The sequence below is a fragment of the Trichosurus vulpecula genome, chromosome 5, assembly GCF_011100635.1.
Source record: "Trichosurus vulpecula isolate mTriVul1 chromosome 5, mTriVul1.pri, whole genome shotgun sequence".
Classification (NCBI taxonomy): domain Eukaryota; kingdom Metazoa; phylum Chordata; class Mammalia; order Diprotodontia; family Phalangeridae; genus Trichosurus; species Trichosurus vulpecula.
The window spans coordinates 23,380,949-23,398,841 of record NC_050577.1 but is presented as its reverse complement, the minus strand read 5'-3'; the positions used below and the strand labels follow the sequence as shown (position 1 = coordinate 23,398,841).

Sequence of the window (17,893 nt, the reverse complement as noted above, 5' to 3'; positions counted from 1 at the left end):
ATGGTAGTGATGGTGATGGTGGTGTTGGTGGTGGTGGTGGTGAAGAAACCAACAAAGAATTTCAAAGACTGGGAAGAAAAGATGTCATGGGAAAATGTATGATAGGAAGAGAAGATGGGCTGGTCATGAGGACAGCAAGTGAAGGATAAGATAAGAGTTGGGTAGGAAGAATGGTCCAGTGGGAACTTCTGGATCAGAGGTGTCAAAAATACCTCTGAAAAATAATAAATATTGGGGAGGGTGTGGGAAAATTGGGACACTAATACACTGTTGGTGGAATTGTGGACTGAGCCAACTATTCTGGAAAGCAGTTTGGAACTATGCCTAAAGGGCTATAAAACTATGCATACCCTTTAACCCAGCAATTACACTGCTAGGTCTACATCCTGGAGAGATTTAAAAAGGGTGAGGGGAAGACCTATTTGTATGGAAATATTTATAGCAACTTTTTTGTAGTGGCAAAGAATTGGAAATTGAGGAGATGCCCATCGGCTGTGGAATGGCCGAACAAGTTGTGGTATATGCATGCAAAGGAATATTACTGGGGTATAAGAAATGATGAGCAAGCTGATTTCAGAAAATCCTGGAAAGACTTAGATGAACTGATGCACAGTTAAGTGAGGAGAACATCGTTCACAGTAACAGCAACACTATACGATGATCAGCTATGAATGACTTAGCTATTTTCAGCAAAACAATGATGCAAGACAATTTCAAAGGATTCATGATAAAAAATGCTATCCACCTCCAGAGAAAGAACTGATGGAGTCTAAATGCAGAATGAAGCATGCTATTTTTTACTTTCTGAATTTTTTCATGGTTTTTTCCCTTTGGATTTGTGTCTTCTTTCACAACATGACTAATATGGTAATACGTTTGGCATAATTGCACATGTATAACCTATAACAAATCGCTTACTGTTGCAGAGAGGGAGGGGGTGGGGAAGGGAGAGAGAAAATTTGGAATTCAAATTTTTTTAAGTGAATGTTAAATTTTTTTTACATGTAACTGGGAAAAATAAAATATTTTAAAAATAAAAAATAAAAGACCCTGTCAGCCCTCAGTCTGGGTGTTTGATAATTGAAAGAGGCCATTGATCCAATTTATTGGTTATTGCTAGCCTAACTAATAAATTGATCATGCTCAGAAAAAAACTGCCCCTGAACCAGATTAAAATGTCATTGGGAAATATTTGACAAAATAACTACAAATACAATAGGGCATAGGCAGTGTTGCTATGTGGTTTTCTAAATCAATGTGACCACAGACTGGGATCCTTAAGTAAGGTTTAGTGGCCCCCATTTCTATTTGAATTTGACCCCACTATTAGAGAAGTTAAAAGAAAGGGAAGATGCCCTCTAGCCAGTTGGGTGGATCCTCTATGATGGACCATGAGAGGACATGGATGAGAGTTTCGAGGGACCCCCAGGAACAGATGGATTGTGACCTGCATTATTGAAAGGTCCAATATACAAATCACTAAGATCACAAATCCATTTGAGTCTGATTATTCCCCTAAGAGAAACTCGCCATTCTGCAGTGACGCCAGATAAAGGAGGCTATCGTGGAAGGTACAAGTCAATTATTGGCCCATTTATTTCTGCATATGAAGATGGTGCCATCAGAGATAGTGTCTTTGTGCCTGAAGACTGCTCATTTCTCCTCTCTAAAAATTTATAATTATTAAAATATAAATAATTATTGCCATATTTTGTTATTACGCTAACATTTCTTCATGTATTCTTGCCTCTAGGGAGTCATATCCCTTGTAACAAAGAATTAAAAAGAGGAAAACAGTTTGGCAAAACCAACCAAGATATTGAAAAAACCTAACATTGCATGCAGTATTCGGTAACCATAGTCTCCCATCTCTGCAAAGGGGTGAGGAGAGAAGGTGTTTGTTCTTTGCTTTGTTTTGATTGTATATATTTGTTAGAAGAGCAGACATTATGGTGGTGGAGGTGGCTCCTGGAAAGAAACACATTTGATGTAAAAAAAAAAGCATCAAAAAAATTCTGCAGAGTAATTTTTAAAATTAAATTATATTGCAGTCAACTTTACCTAACCTTTCCACTGCACTCTAGATCCAAATCAATTGCTTATCGAATGGCTGGAGAGTATTTTATGTCCTGAGTTGATGTCTGGGGGATGTCACACCTCTATACACATTTAGGGGCAAAACAACACAGTGGAGAAATACTAGACTCAAACTCAAGGAAACCTGGGTTCAAATCCTGCTTCAGACCGAGTGTGTGACTGTGGGCAAGTCATGTAATTTCTCCCAGACTTTTTTCATTTGTATAATGAGTATAAAAACACCAAATGTTTAAAGCCCTTTGCAGATCTTAAGGTGTTGTGTAAATGTCAGCTATTACCATGTTATTATTAACATGTTAAAGGGTTTTCCATTGCAGCAAGAGGACATGCAATAGACATGGACAGGAACTTCTTAGGGTGTATGAAATCCCAGAAGATATCTTTATCTGATTCCTTTGAACATTCATCCTTAGGTATTTTCATTAGGAAAGGCTTCGGGAAAGGAGACGCAGAGGCAGAGGAATAGACTAGATGCCCCATGGATTAGATTCTCCGTGAGGATAGTTAGCCATCTTTTCCTTCTGTGCAGTGGGAAGCTTAAAGCGTTTATCTGCTTATTTAGTTTACACTGTATGTGAGAACGCCAAAGAAGGGATGCTTAATGAAGATATATTTTCTTGGTTTCCAGCAGTGGCAAAGCAATTTATCTGGTGTTAAGATGCACAAGCCCGATGTAATTCCTGAAAACTCCGAGATTTACACTAATGGGATTTTTTTTCTGCTCATATTCATCATAACTGACAGGCAATCTATAAAAGTGCATTCGACATTCAGTTTGATCAGAGAGATTGGGTCTTGATGGGATTGGGCACGGCACGCTGTGAAAAAATGGCACCGATTTCTTGGTGAGACTTGAAAAGGTCAGCTGCACTCTCACTTAATGACTTGCATAGGGAATCATAATGGACAGCTTGTTAGTGGATCAGCCCAGAAGGTGGGTTTACATTGTCCACCAACACTGCAGGAAGGAGCAGCGTTTACCTCCTGAACTGGTGTCTGGCTAAACCGGTTAAGGGCTCTCATGTGATACAGAGACAGACTATGGAGCAAGAAAGCCTCTTCCATTATTAAATATGTTTAACTCAAGGAACCAAGTACTGGGCCTGAAGTCAGGAAGACTCATCTTCCTGAGTTCAAATCCAGCTTCAGACACTTAATAGTTGTGTGATCCTAGGCAAGTCACTTAACTCTGTTTGCCTCAGTTTTCTTATCTGTAAAATAAGCTGGAGAAGGAAATGGCGAATTACTCCAGTATTTTTGCGAAGAAAACCCCAAATGGGGTCAGGGAGAGTCAGACTGAATGACAAAACTCAAGACCTTCAATAAACAGATATCTTATCAGTTAATCCCTCCCTTTAGAGCCTCTTCTTATTTTTGTCCATTCATTCCTGCATTTTGCATATTATATTGTGTATTTTATGAGGGTCAAGGTGGCATAGAGGGTGGTCTTAAAAGTAGGAAGACCTGGGTTCAAGATTTGCCACTGATATACATTGTATATATCACTGTGGACAAGTCACTTAACCTTTTAGTGGTCACCAGGGAACTCTTTAAAACTATAAATTACAGTTGATTTGCTCATCTGCATTGGTGGAGGGAATTTCCACACTGGAAGTTCCCTTGACTGATGAAATCCTAGGTCTGGACAAATAAAATTGCTCTTTTATATCATTGTGTTGTGAGTATATGTGATTTCTGCTTCTGCTTTCTTTATGTCACTTGATTTCATATCAATCTTTCCGGATTTTTTGGTGTTCCTCCTACTAGTGACTGTAGTTAGACAGCTAGGTGGTGCATTGGATAGAGCACTGGGTCTGGAATAAGGAAGTCCTGAGTTCAAACCCAACCTCAGACATTTATGACCTGTGTGACCCTGGGCAAGTCATTTAACCTCTGTCTGCCTTAGTTTCTTCAGCAGTAAGATAGAGATAATCACAACATCCATTTCCCAAGGTTGTTGTGAGGATCATGTGAGATAATATTCATAAAGCACTTAGCATGGCACCTGGTACACAGTAGGTACTAATTAACTGCTTCTTCCCTTCCCCTTCCCCTTCCTCTCCCCTTAGATTGTGTAATGGTGTTCCCTTTCTTCAGCCATTCCCCCACTCCTGAATATTCTGGCTGTTTCTGGCTTTTCCAGTCTCAAACAGTGTTCTATTAGCCTTTTAGGTTGGGGGAGGCAGCTCTGTTTTTTCTTTCTGGTAAATTTCCTAGGGTATATTCCTAGTCCAGAGTCAAAGAAAATGGTTGTTTTTATACAGCTCTCCTGGCATGCATCACCATCATGAGAAGAAGGGAGGGGGGCAAGGTTTGGTTTTCCCTTTGGTTTTTTGCCACAGCAAAGAAGATTAAAGCAGTAGAATAGAAGTCCTCATCACTCACCAAGTCAGATATTAAGTCCAAAGTAGACTGAGAACTAGCAATATCTTAGCTTTCCTTTGTCTCCAGTCTGGTGGTTCAGGCCCTCCTCTTGTCCCGTGTGGCAGGGGAAAGGTCATTGGCCATTTTCATGTTTGAGCCCTCTCTGCTCTTGATTTTTGTTCATTTCTGGATGCCCTGGGTACAGGACAGCTTGGGATGACTTCCTCTGGCCAGTGTTGACAATAACCTTGTCTGGCTCGTGGATGAGGTTGGTCGAGAAAGAAGAACATGTAGATATCAAGTCCCAGCAGCAGTTTTTACAACAGCTGCATTGCCTGGATGTTGGCTTGATGGGATTAAGTTTGCTGTGATAGTTAGCCCAAAAGCATTGGACTAGACTCTCTGAATCTGCCATCCACTCTTAGTGCTTTCTAAAGGAAACGCCCATCTTCATCGTTCCTCCTGTGTGCCCCCATAACGTGGCATTTGTGACACTCAGGTGTAGCCAAGAACAGGGAGGAACAAAGCTTCCATAGCTGCCCTAATTCATCATCATTATCGGTGTTCATGCTCTTCTGTCAGTATTTACTCTCAATTTAACACCAACCACAAATTAATGTCACTGACATTAGGGAGGCGTTTCATCATCATCATCGTCATCATTATGGTTAATGTTATTGTTCCTACGCTCATTTATAGTTTAAGAGCTTTTTCACTTCTCATTTGGAACTCTTTAGAGTAATTATTTTCTCTTTCCTTCCCTTTCTCTCCTTTTCTTTCCTTTTCTCTCCTCTCTTTCCCCAACCTCTTTCCCTTCTTCCTCCATCTGCTTCCCTCTTCCCTCCACCTACTTCTCTCTCTCTCCATCTCTTTCCCTTACTCCCTTCCCCCTTTCCCTCCTTCTTGCATTCCCTTCCCTCCATCTCCTGCCCTCCCTGCTTCTCCTCCTTTTTTTCTTGCCCATCCCCCTTTCCATTCCTCCAATATCTGCAGGTTTTTGGTCTGCTCGTGTGGACACTGATCGCTGGGACAGAGTATTTCCGGGTCCCTGCCTTCGGTTGGGTGATGTTCGTTGCAGTATTTTACTGGGTCCTCACAGTCTTCTTCTTAATCATCTACATGACAATGACCTACACCAGGATTCCCCAGGTGCCATGGACCACAGTGGTAAGAAAGCATGTTCCTTGTCTTGCTTTATGTTCTCACCCATATCCCTCTTAATGCTAATGCCTTCACTCTGAAACTATCTCCAATTTATTCCATCTTTATCTTGTTTGTTCAGAGTTGTTTACATGTTGTCTACCCCTTTAGACTGTGAGCTCTTTGAGGGCAGAAACTGTCTCTTGCCCTTCTTTGTATCCTCAGCACTTAGTGCAGTGCCTGGCACATGGGAGATGGCCAGTAAATGCTGGTTGACTTACTGAATGAGGACCCGAATTCCCATCCCAAGTCTGCCTCCATGATTCTCTGACACTAGGCTAGCAAAAAGGAGTGTGTGTGTGTGTGTGTGTGTGTGTGTGTGTGTCCCATTCTAAGATACTCCAAATGCTTCCCCACTGCCAGTTCCTGCTGCCGTTAAAGCCTCTGTCTTTGCAGGAATCCCCTTATTTGAAGACATAAAGAGATCATTAGGTTCCACCACCAGGGCTGTATGGAGAGGAGTGTGTGTTTCTAAATGTCTCCTCTAGACCTCACCACTATCACAGCTGTGGGGGATTAACAGGTGGGAGTGGCACCTGTCCATGAGAACAACTGGAGGTCATAAGATACCAAGCACATGAATCCTGCCAATCAACCATGAGGGTGAAGCCCCGGTGTCTGACTGCCTGGGTCCAATGACCAGGCAGCACTTCCCAACTGGCTAACTCTTACTGGAAGGCCCTGCCCCTGGACCACTCACTGGATTCCCTTCATCTTCCATGCCACTTTTTCCCTCGATCAGGTTTTTATTCTGAGATCCATGAACCACCACAGACACCAAAGAGAGAGATTTCAGAGGGTATGTGAATTTGGAGGGAAAAAAGCTATCTTTATTTCTTCATAATTGGTTTCCTTTGCAATCTTATTTATTCTATTTTGTGCATTTAAAAACATTATTCTGAAAAGTTTCACCAGACTGCCAAGAAGTCTGTAACATAAAACAATCAGAAATCCCTGTTCTAAAAGGATTTTCTTGGTGTGGAAAGACTTCCAGCAAAGACTCTGCCCTCCTGCAGACTGCAAGTACATTTGAGAGTCTTCCCTCCGCAGCAAAGTCTTGGCCCTACCCCAGGTAGCCCATAATGCTGGCATCCTAAATTGGAACCTTAAACACACACACACGCACACACACACACACACACACACACACACACACGTATGGGTGTCTGGATAAAGAGAAGATAGATAGATAGATAGTTGCTTTTTAGAGATGTTGCTGTAACTTCTCAGTGGCCTCAGCACCAGAGAACCCTCCCTCGTGACAAAGTAGTTAAATGAAACCAGTCATCACTTTGACCAGGTTTGACAACATAACATTATTATTAGAAGACTCGGTAAGCATCTGATATTATCAGTGCTGAGGCCAAAGAAAGAAGCGGAACCAGCCCAGGTGGGGCCTGCATCATCTTGCCTCTGTGGCAGCCTGAGTCGCTGGGGGCTTCCGAAAGAGAGAGAGAGAGAGGTCTGTTACCTGGTTGCTGGTAAGAGAACTGGCCAGACAACTTTTGTCTCTTGGAGATCAGGGGTTCATTGCAGGCAAATCCAGGTGGCTTGGGAAGGGCACCACTGGTCTGGTTTCCCCAAACCATACCCCTACTGGGGAAGCTGTCATCCTTAGTGTGTGTGCTAACTATCAAAGAAGAGGCCAAGATGGGGGTGTGGGGGTCTTCATGGTTGTCCTTCAGGTGGCTGGGATCCTGTGACACAGGCATCATTGGGGAGGGAAGGGAAAGGAGGAGTAAGTGTTCTGAGAAGTCTGAGTCTCCATGATGAAAAGGGCATTCAGAAATAGGCCAGCTGCACTCCTAGTACAATGCTGATCCTAAGACTTGACCCTGTCATCATAAGGGACTTATTTGAGAGCCCAGAGGTAGCACCAGGCACCTCCTGGAGTTAGCTGTTTGGTCCCCTAAGAACTGAACTGAGAGTATACCTCATAGATGGCCTGCTGGGAAAATCAGCCATCCCATTGTCTTCAAATATGTAGCAATCTCAACACACAAAACACTGTCTGAAGGGGAGGTTAAGAAACACACGCATAACATGGGAGCTAATTCGAAATGACTCTCAGTTATTCCCTTAGTGCACTCACACAAGAGATAGAGGGTCAAGGTCACAGGCAGCAGGTTTTTGGCAACTTCCCCTTCACCTTTGAGCCTCCGGAGGGATGGCCCTTGTACACCATTCGAGGACTGGTAGTTGGTGGTGGTGTTGGCGTTGTTTTTTGAACAAAGCTGCTCGATGCCTTGATTTTTGTTATGAAGTCATGGCTGAACTTTTAAAAGGGCCCATGTTTGTATTGGACTGTTACTTTCTCAACTGTAGAAAAGCAATTCTAGAAAAACCCAAGTGGATGAAGAAAGCCCGCTGTTCCAAATTTGATATGTAGTTTGCTGGATAATCCATAGAACTCGTCCATCATTGGATGGATGGATAGACAGAGAGACAGATAGATAGATAGATAGATAGATAGATAGATAGATAGATAGATAGACAGACAGACAGATAGATAGATAGATAGATAGATAGATAGATAGATAGATGGGTGGGTGGGTGGATAGATAGACAGGTGATAGATAGATAGATGATGGATAGATAGATAAATAGATGATAGATAGACAGATAGACAGATGATAGATGATGGATAGATAGATAAATAGATGATAGATAGACAGATAGACAGATGATAGATAGGTAGATGATGGATAGATAGACAGATAGATAGATAGACAGATAGAAAAGATAGATGGGAAGGAGGAGAAAAGAAAGAAGGAAAGAAAGAAACAAAAAAGCTCAAAGGATGAAAGATGGATGGATAGAAAAATGGATAGATGATAAATGGGATAGAAAGCTGGATGGATAGATAGATGGCTAGAAAGAAAGAAACTAGATAGATAGGTGGATAGAAAGCTAAGTAGAAAGTTAGATGGATGGATGGATAGAAGGCTGGATGGACAGACAGATGGATAGAAAGAAAGCTGGCCAGTTAGGTAGACAGAGGATAGACAGACAGAAAGCTGGATGAATAGACAGGTGAGTAGGAAGATGGATGGAAAGTTAGATGGATGGATAGGGAGAGAGATGACAGATGAATAGGCTGACACTACAGAACTAAACTGGGTGACTAGATTGCCTTTATTGACCCCCATCTTGTAGCTAAAACAAAGTCCCATCTTTTCCACGCCAGTGTTCATGTACAGCAGTAAGTCCTAGAACTCTCCAGGACTTCCAGAAGTTGAAGATCACCCAGTGTGCCACAGAGGCCACTATGATCAAGAAATGTTTCAAACTGGAGCAAGGAGGTCATCTGTGAAATGTATGAATGAAAAGGGAAATGTGCCCATGTGTGCCTCTGGCATTCAGAGTGGTGTGGAGGAAAATGGACTAGACTTGGGATTAGAGAACCTGGATACAAACCCCAGCTCTGCTGCTCGCTACCTGGGTGACCTTGGACAAGACATTTCATTTCTCTGGACCTCATCTGTTAAAATCAGGGGACCGGACCAGATGGACTTCTAAAAGTCTTTCCATCTCTAGATCTATGATCCTCACGGTGTCAGGAAAAATCAAAGAATGCCCCCAGCCTTGGACGGAAGGCTACGGACAAATGTCTTACAGGTGGGCAGGCACAGATGGGTTGCAGTCTGCCCTGTTGGAGGGAATGCCCACATGAGTGAGTTCACAGCTTCTTTGATGGGTCTGGAGGATAATAATGACAATAATAATGCATTTCTACAGCACTTTGAGCTTTAGAAATCTCTGCCTTCATAATCCCACCTTCAAGGCAGGTGGTAAAAGTAGAGCTATCCCCATTTAACAGATGAGGAAGCTGAGTCTCAGAGGTTGTCACTTTTCCATGATTACACGGGTAGTGAATGCTGGAGCTGGGATTGGAATCCGGGTCCTCTGACTCCCAAGTCCAAAGCTCTTTCTGTTTTCCCACATGTCCGTGAGTCAGTCTTGTCCATTAGTGGTATGCTAACCCCATGACATAAGTCAGTAATCCCATTTTAAAGATGAGGAAAGTGAGGCCCCAAAAGCTCAGTTCTCAGCCCAAGGTTACAGAGTCAGTGGTGGACCTCAGACTACACTTCGTGAATGCTGGACAAGACCCCCTGAAACTGACATCCCTCATGCTGCCCTTTGCAAAGGAAACTTGGCCATTTCTCACCTCTACCACACTTCATCTGTGGCACATGCTCATCACGTGCTCTCATGATGACTCCCAACAGCTCTGTGGTAAATGAGCTACTTCCACACAGACTTTCTCTAGCCACTCTTGTGTAGACAAAGAGATGACAACCCTCCTGGCCACTGAACAAGGCTCTTCCCATGCTCTGTTGGCAGACCCACCATCTTGATGAGCTCCCTTGGCTTGGCAAATCCAATGTCCTTGTGACTTTTTCCCCAGTCTCATTTGTTGTCAGCAGCCCTGGCCTCTTGTGAATCCAGGTGCTGCCTGGAATAAAACCCTGCTGAGTCTGCCATCCCAGCTGCCAGCCTGAGTGGGCCAGGGCTATCAACTCTGCCTTCCCACAACATAGTACTGATTCTGGAGCATGTGCCAGGTATGCTGACCAACAACAGGGGAGCTAGCCTTCTGTTGTGATTCTATTCTATTCTATTATTGGATTCTCGATTCTATTCTATTAAATAAATCCATTTGAGTGACTTGGCTTTGCTTTCTAGACATGACATTCCAACTCAGTCTCAATGCTTTTGCAGGGGCAGGAATGCCCTCCCCATCCTTTTACTTCTTGGAATCCATTTCCTTCAAGGTCCAGCCACCCTTAAAATTACTTTATGCTAATTTTACTTATGTACTTATATATCTCTCCCCCCTCTACCCTTTGACCCTCAAAATATAATCGTTTTTGTCCTTATGTCCTCAGCACCTAGGACAGTGCCTGGTATGCAGGAAGTATTTCATAGGTGATGAATTGAAAAGCCAGTGTGAATTCTCCTGCTCTGGACTACAGTCTTCCCTAAAGCAGGGAGAACTCCCTCACAGCAGAGCAGCATGTTAACAACAACAATCCTGTAACCAAACCTGGAGAGTCTATAGGCTGTTGACTGGGGAATCATCATTTCTTTTCATCTTCTTTTTTACCGATGCTTTTAATTTTTATATTGTCTTCATTTCCACATAGATCCCTCTGTTTTCCTTCCTGAGTAAGCCTCCCCCTGAAACAAATATCCATAAAGAAATAGAGGGGGGATTAGTTCAGCAAAAGCAACCCACGTGTGAATTCTGTCTGCACCATTCTATAGCCATTGCTTCCCTTCTGGGGACTCGGCTTCTTCCTGCACGGAGCTGGAAGCTAGCTACATTTCCAAGATACCTGGTCCTCTGCCCCCTCTGCCCCCGCCTTTTCTCTTTTTTGTTCACAATCCATTGCTTATCTGTGAAGTGGGCAGCTCTTTTCTAAGCTCTCCAAAAACCCAGCCCAGAAAATTGTGGGACCAAGAGTGACTCCAAAGTGGATTGTCTTCAGCCAGAGTTTCCTTTCAGCTCTAAAGCCGATTGAAGCTCGTAAGTGCAGAAAACATGATTTCAGAAACAGATGGCAACTTAACAGGAGTCATCTGTCTGGTGTGATACATTAGCAGTGAGACCTCAGGAAGCTGGTGATTGCTTTGACTTTCCCCCTTTATTTCACATCCCTTATTAACGTTTCTGCCACACTCCTATTATGGCAAAGGATTCTGCTTATTTTTTTTCTAATCAATACTTCTTATGCCATTTGTAAATTTTTTTTAATTTATTGGGCATTTGTTTTTTCTCCCTCTCATCTCCTCTCCTTCCTTCCCACAGGAAGAAAGGGAGGGAGGGAGAAAGGAAGAAAAGAAGGAAGGAAAAGAAGGGAAGGAAGGAAGAATCCTTGTAACACATAAGCAAAGTCAAGCAAAACAAAGTCCCACATTGGCTAAGTCCTAGAAGTGTGTCTCATTTGGCATATTAGTCTGTGATTTCACTGTCAGGAGGTAGTTAATAGGCTTTGTTCTCAGCTGTCTGGTTTGCCTTTTTTCCAAAAGACTCATTTCCCAACCTACCACTCCCCCAACCCCCCAAAAAATTTTAATAATCCCTCAGAACAAAAATGTGAGTAAAGAACTGTCTGACAGTCTATGCAGCATTTCCCACCCATAATTCCTCACTTCTCTGCTGAGGAGAAATAGACATAGGTCCTCTTCTCTCTGGGACCAAGTTTGGTCACTGCCAGTTGTGTGAGTTTGGCAGTGTCCTAGCACTGTCTCTACCACTCTCCTATTTCTCCTATCCTGCTCAATCAGCCCATACCAGTCTTCCCATCTGATTTTTTTTTTGAGGGACCCTTTTAAAATTGGGTGCCCTTGATGAAATGGAAGTCTTCACTGCTAATTACTGAGAGAGGCTTACAGAAAGAGATGCTAGGAGCTGAGGTGGTAAGCACACTAGTCTTGGAGATAGAAGACCCAGGTTCAGGTTCTGATTCTACAGCTCTGACTGCTGCTCTCAAGAAAGACCTAATAGATGAAATTATAGATATAATATAATAGATGAAGGAATAAAGAAAGGTAAGCAGTGTGGTGTAGGGGGAAGAACATTGAATCTATTCAGAAAAACCTGGGAAGACTTACATGAACTGATGCAGAGTAAAATGAGCAGAACCAGGAGAAAAGTATACATAGTAACAGCAACATTATGTGATGATTAACTATGATAGTCTTAGCTCTTCTGAGCAATACAATGATCTAAGACAATTCCAAAACAGTCATGATGGAAAATACTATCCACATCCAGAGAAAGAACTATGGAGTCTGAATACAGATCAAAGCATGCTATTTTCACTTATTTCTGTTTTTTCTCTCTCATGGTTTTACCCTTTTGTTGTGATTCTTCTTTCACAACATGACTAATGTGGAAATGTGTTTAACATGATTGTACATATATAGCCTATATCAGATTGCATGCTATCTTGGGGAGGGGTGAGGCAAGGGAGGAAGGGAGAAAAATTTAGAGTTCAAAATCTTACAAAAAATGAATATTGAAAACTAGCTTTACATGTAATTGGAAAAAAAATAAAATACTATTAAGTGCAAAAATGAAAATAAAAAAGAACATTGACTCTAGAGCCAGAAGGACTAGGTTCCTATTCCAGCTTTGCTCTTGACTGTGGGCACTGCTCACTTCCATTCCCTGGGTCTCCACTATTCATCTATGAAATAAAGTTGTTGGGCCAGGTCCTGCCCTCTGGGGGATTACATTCTATTGGCACTTATTAAATGTTGCTCATGTTTACCTGAAGGCCACACTCTCGGTGCACACAGATACTGAGCTTCTCTCCTTTGTCCTCCACACAGGGCCTCTGCTTTAATGGAAGTGCCTTCGTTTTATACCTCATTGCCGCCATTGTAGACGCCTCCTCCGTCACCAAAGAGAGGGACAGCCACAATTACAACAGCTGGGCTGCCTCATCTGTAAGTAAGCTTTCTCCAACTCTGACACTCAACACAATAAGTATTCACAGAGCCTCCGTCCACCTCCCCACCTCACTCCCTGAAGTCTTGCTTGTGAGGACGGCTGTCAATTAATGAAAAAACATTTACTAAGCACCTACTATGTTCCTGGACAGACTTCGGGAGACAGTGCAGGATAAAAGGGCCTGGTGTGATATGGTCCATGGGGTCACAGTCAGGTCCGACTAAACAAATGAACAATACTGTGCCAGACACTGTGCTAAACACTTGGGATACAAAGAGGCACATGACAGGCCCTCCCCTCAAGGAGCTTACAATGTAATGGGGAGACAGCATGCAAACAAATATGTACAAACACATTATATGCAGGATAAAGAGGACATAAGAGAAGGAAGGTGTTAGAATTAAGAGGGGTTGGGAAAGGCTTCCTGTAAAAGATGGGATTTTAGCTGGGACTTGAAAGAAGCCAGAGAAGGCAGGAGGCCAAGATGAGGAGGGAGATTGTTCCAGACTTCTCTATGTCTAAGCCATGGCTGTGGTCATTGCCAGCAGACTTCTGCGAAAGACGGATGGGCTGGGAATCCTCAGCAGGTGTATGGGAGGCACATTTTCCAGAATCAGCCAACAGATTAGAGACAGAGAAGAACACAGTCTGTCCATAGAGAGGACTTCCTGAAGTATATGAGAAGACTGAGTGCAAGGCTAGAAGTGGGGACTTTCTTCTCATTGCACTTTCTGTCTCACTTGGAGGAAGACCTCTCCAGGAAATCTGTGATCCCCACAGGAGTCACATTGTGTAGAACTCAGTTGGATTACAAATGTTTTATAGGCAGCTGGAGTGAAGTGGAAAGAACACTGTGGGCTTTAGAGACAGAAGACCTGGATTCAAATCCTGGTTCAGCGCCTTACTGTGTGACCTTGGATAATCAGTCAGTCAATCAACATTTCTTAAGTGCCTATGAGTCATTTAACCCTGTTTCCTCACCTGGAAAATGAGGATAAAAATACCCAGAATACTCGATCTTGCCTTTGCAAAGGCTTTATAAACCTCATGACAACTCTATGATGCAAGGGCTATTATCATCCCCATTTTACAGGTGAGGAATCTGAGATAACATGTTAGAACTATTTGTAAACTGTGAAGCACTATAAAATGATGCATATATTTTTGGATGTGGCCAATTGGAAAATTTGTTTTGCTTGATGAGGCATATTTGTTGGGAGGATTTTATTTTTCTTTTTTCTTTCAAGGGCAGGGGGAGGTAGGAGGGAGATTTCTTTTTAATTGAAAAACTAAGTGCTTGCTGTTTGAAGAACTATAAAACATCACATGAATTTTAGCATTATTCATTATTATCGGCCCTGCATTCGATTCAATGAGCATTTATTAAATGACTACTGTGTATAAGGAGAGAGATAGTGAGGTAGAGTAGATAGAGAGCTAGCCTCAGAGTCAGGAACACCTCTGACCTCCTGGCTGTGGGATCCGGAGCCAGTCCTCAGCACCCCCAGGGAGCAGTAAGTCTGTGAGCTACAGAGAAGGTATTGAGCTGGAGTAATAAAGGGAATTCCCACCCCCCACCCCAACAGTTCCCTATACAGTTAAACTTCTGATTCACCCTTCTCTCCTCCCCAAAACACCCAAGGCACTGTCCTGGGATTATAAAGACTAAGTGAAAATGTCAAGAGGCAGTATAGGATAGTGGGGAGCTGGAGAACCCAAGTTCAAATCCTGACTCAGGCACTTACTACCTGGATAATAATTGGAGAGATTATTTAACTTCCCTGGGTCTCAGTTTCTTCATTTGTAAAATACTAGGGTTAGACAAGATGATGTCTGAAGTCCTTTCCAGTTCTATGAACCCTTAAGAATGTAAATATTATTTATATTCTACACCTATTCTATGCCTTCTATGTTGTTGTTGTGTTTATCCTTCCTTCTGGAAGAGGACCATGACATCAGGAAGGAGATGTCATGACTTACAAGTGAATCGGACTTAAGCGAGGGAGGGCTGTGCAAAGTCACCAGCCTTACTCTCTCCTGTCCAGTGGCCAGATATAGATCAGGATGACCAGAGATGGCCTCCACCTTCTATGACCATTTGACGCATTAACTACACATGGTCTCAACTTCTTCTAAAGCAAAATTGGAACAGCCAAAAACAGGCAGTGAAATAAGAGACTTGAATCAATAAAGTCATTTCTGGCTAGATCGTTGTGCTAATGTGTGAGTCAAGGGAGGACAGATCCTTAAATTCATCAATTAGGCTGTTCTATAACACTCCGCTCTGACCTGCTTCCTTTCCCACAGTTCTTTGCCTTTGTGGTCACAATCTGCTACGCTGGGAACACGTATTTCAGCTTTCTATCATGGAGATCCCGGACTGTACAGTGATCGCCATTTCGACAATGATATTAGTGGAAAGAACGTTGCTGTAAAAGCCGCCGTGGGTAGGATGTACATTTCCAGAGAACTGTGTTTTTGGCGTGTTTTTGTACACTTAGTTCCATTGTGGTCACTATATTCAGTTGCAAGTAAAATGGATACTTGTTTACAAAACACTGTAAATCCTTAGGACAAGACCTTTTCAATACATTGCTACAAACTTCAGAAATCCTATTTTTCCTAGATAATAAGTAACAGAGTTGCTAATGTATCCAGTTTGTAAATCTAATCTTTAAAATGTCAGACTTTTTTTGATTAAATGTTTGAAAATCACCCATGAACTTAAGTGTCTGAGTTTTGGGGGCATTTGAGGAAAATGAGGCCTTTCACTACAACCAAAATGCATGGCTCCATGAGACACTGAGCACATGCAAGATTATTTAGAAGAAACCTACCTAGATCATGAGAGGGAGACCAGAAGATTAACTCATCACCTGCATACGTAAAGTCAATGCCTCTGGGATACTGTGCTCTACAGCAGAAGTGTGAGAGGACTGGCCAAACCAGGTTAAAATGTTAATTGAGAAATACTTCATAAAATACTAAATACAATAAAACATAGATAATGTTAATATGTGGTTTTCTAAGTCACTGTGTGCTCCACAGAGATGTTTACGTATGATTTAAGTTTAGTATCACTGCCCTGAAAGTCTTTAAAGTGAATTCATTGAATGGAACACAATTTTAAATGGTGTAACCAAGCCAAGTGACAGTAAAATAGAGGGTCCCCAGAGATGGCTTTTGGACCATCCTTGAACCAGGACCATAACAACAGTTGGGGGACCCAGGCTTGGCCCCAAGGTGGGATATTTATCTTCTCCCTCCTGTGCCACAGCTGAACCCAATACTAACAGGCTCCACACCCAGTAGCAGGAATAGCCTGCCCCACGGCATACATCCTCTCCTTGGCATCAGTGCCTCACCCCCAACCTGCCCTCCCTCCTTAGCAAGAGTCAGACCTTCAGTGCTATAGGAACCTGAATATGTCCCAGGATAGGGGTCCTTCTCCCCAGCAGAATGCCAGATGAGCTGTCTCTTCCACTCCCTTGCTCACATCACAAAACCGACTAATTATAACTCTGCTTTAGACACAGAAGGGACCTTCCCCCCAAAAAAACTCCACCCTCATTCTTTGCCATTGGTGATAGCAGTCACTGAATGTTTCACAGCAAACACACAGAAGGGAGAGTCACTAGCTCAACCTAAGCTTTCAAAAGCCATAACCCTTTGAGTTATCAGGTTTATAACAGACTAGAAAGCATGGTGCAAGTGCACACGTGCACACACGCGCGCGCGTGCGCACACACACACGATACAAATGGAATTGTGCTCATCTGCTTAGTTGCCACCAGGGTCTCCATCTCCAATCACAAATTACAATTTGTAAATTACAAATTTGTAACTAGCCCCTTACAAAACCTGCTGATTTAGGACAAGCAGACTTGGGGTCCCTCTGAATAGACCAAACCTGAATAAGTTAGATGAGGATGAACTTGGTAAAATTCCTTTGGTGTTTAGGGCTGTATCAGTGTCCCCATCGGTCACTATATTTCTTTCTGTCTGGGTCTTCCTGCCACTGCCTGGGGAAAAAGGACTTAATAATAGCTAGTTGATGTAGCACTTTAAAGTTTACAAAGCACTTTACATGTTATCTAAAGCTCACAACCACCCTGGGAGGTAGGTGCTAATATTATCTTGATTTTACACTTGAGGAAACTGAACCTGAAAGGTTAAGTAACTCCCAGAATCACAGCTAGCAAGAAACCAAGGCCGGATTTGAACTCAGGTCTAACACTCTACCTGTCACGCCACCTAGCTTCCTTTGTTTTGCTAAATTGCATCAGAAGATAAGCCAAAAGATCGAAGAAAAGGATAGAAAAAAGGGTCATGTGGTGATATGTTTCCCCAAAAGTCAAAACATCACCCTCGTGATGTCGTTGGTACTCTTTGAGAATGAAGGACAAACAACAATCCTAGAACCCGTTTCCCCAGCTTGCTTTCCCTCCTGTGTAAGGACCCCTGCTGCTCACTGGCTCAGCAGGACTGGCTGAGTTACATTCCACTCTTGTCCTATATAAATTGATAAGAGCTGTGAGGTGCTGATGGACTTCTTTTCACTCAATCTATATATAAAGTGGGCAGGTTGTGGAGTGAAAGATTTTCATCGTCCAAAGGAAAGCTAGATTCTTATGGACAGGTTCCCAAGATCTAATCAGTCTTGTTGACAACATATTTTTTAAAGCCCACTTTAAAACATGACTCAATGGTCCTGGAGGTTTTAAAGGAAATAGTCTCTGCCCTCAGAGCTTTCCATCTGAAGTGAGG

General features: G+C 42.7%; 1 protein-coding gene across 1 annotated transcript in view; it reads left to right on the top strand.

Annotated features, from left to right (window-relative positions):
* Positions 1 to 15,841, top strand: part of CMTM8 (CKLF like MARVEL transmembrane domain containing 8) — a 60,914-nt gene extending 45,073 nt beyond the window's left edge. The window contains exons 2-4 of the mRNA XM_036758701.1: positions 5,455 to 5,628; positions 13,006 to 13,122; positions 15,434 to 15,841. Of these exons, the coding sequence (XP_036614596.1) occupies positions 5,455 to 5,628; positions 13,006 to 13,122; positions 15,434 to 15,517 (375 nt within the window). The 3' untranslated portion in view covers positions 15,518 to 15,841. The remainder of the gene's footprint in view (positions 1 to 5,454; positions 5,629 to 13,005; positions 13,123 to 15,433) is intronic.
* The last annotated feature ends 2,052 nt before the right edge of the window (positions 15,842 to 17,893 follow it).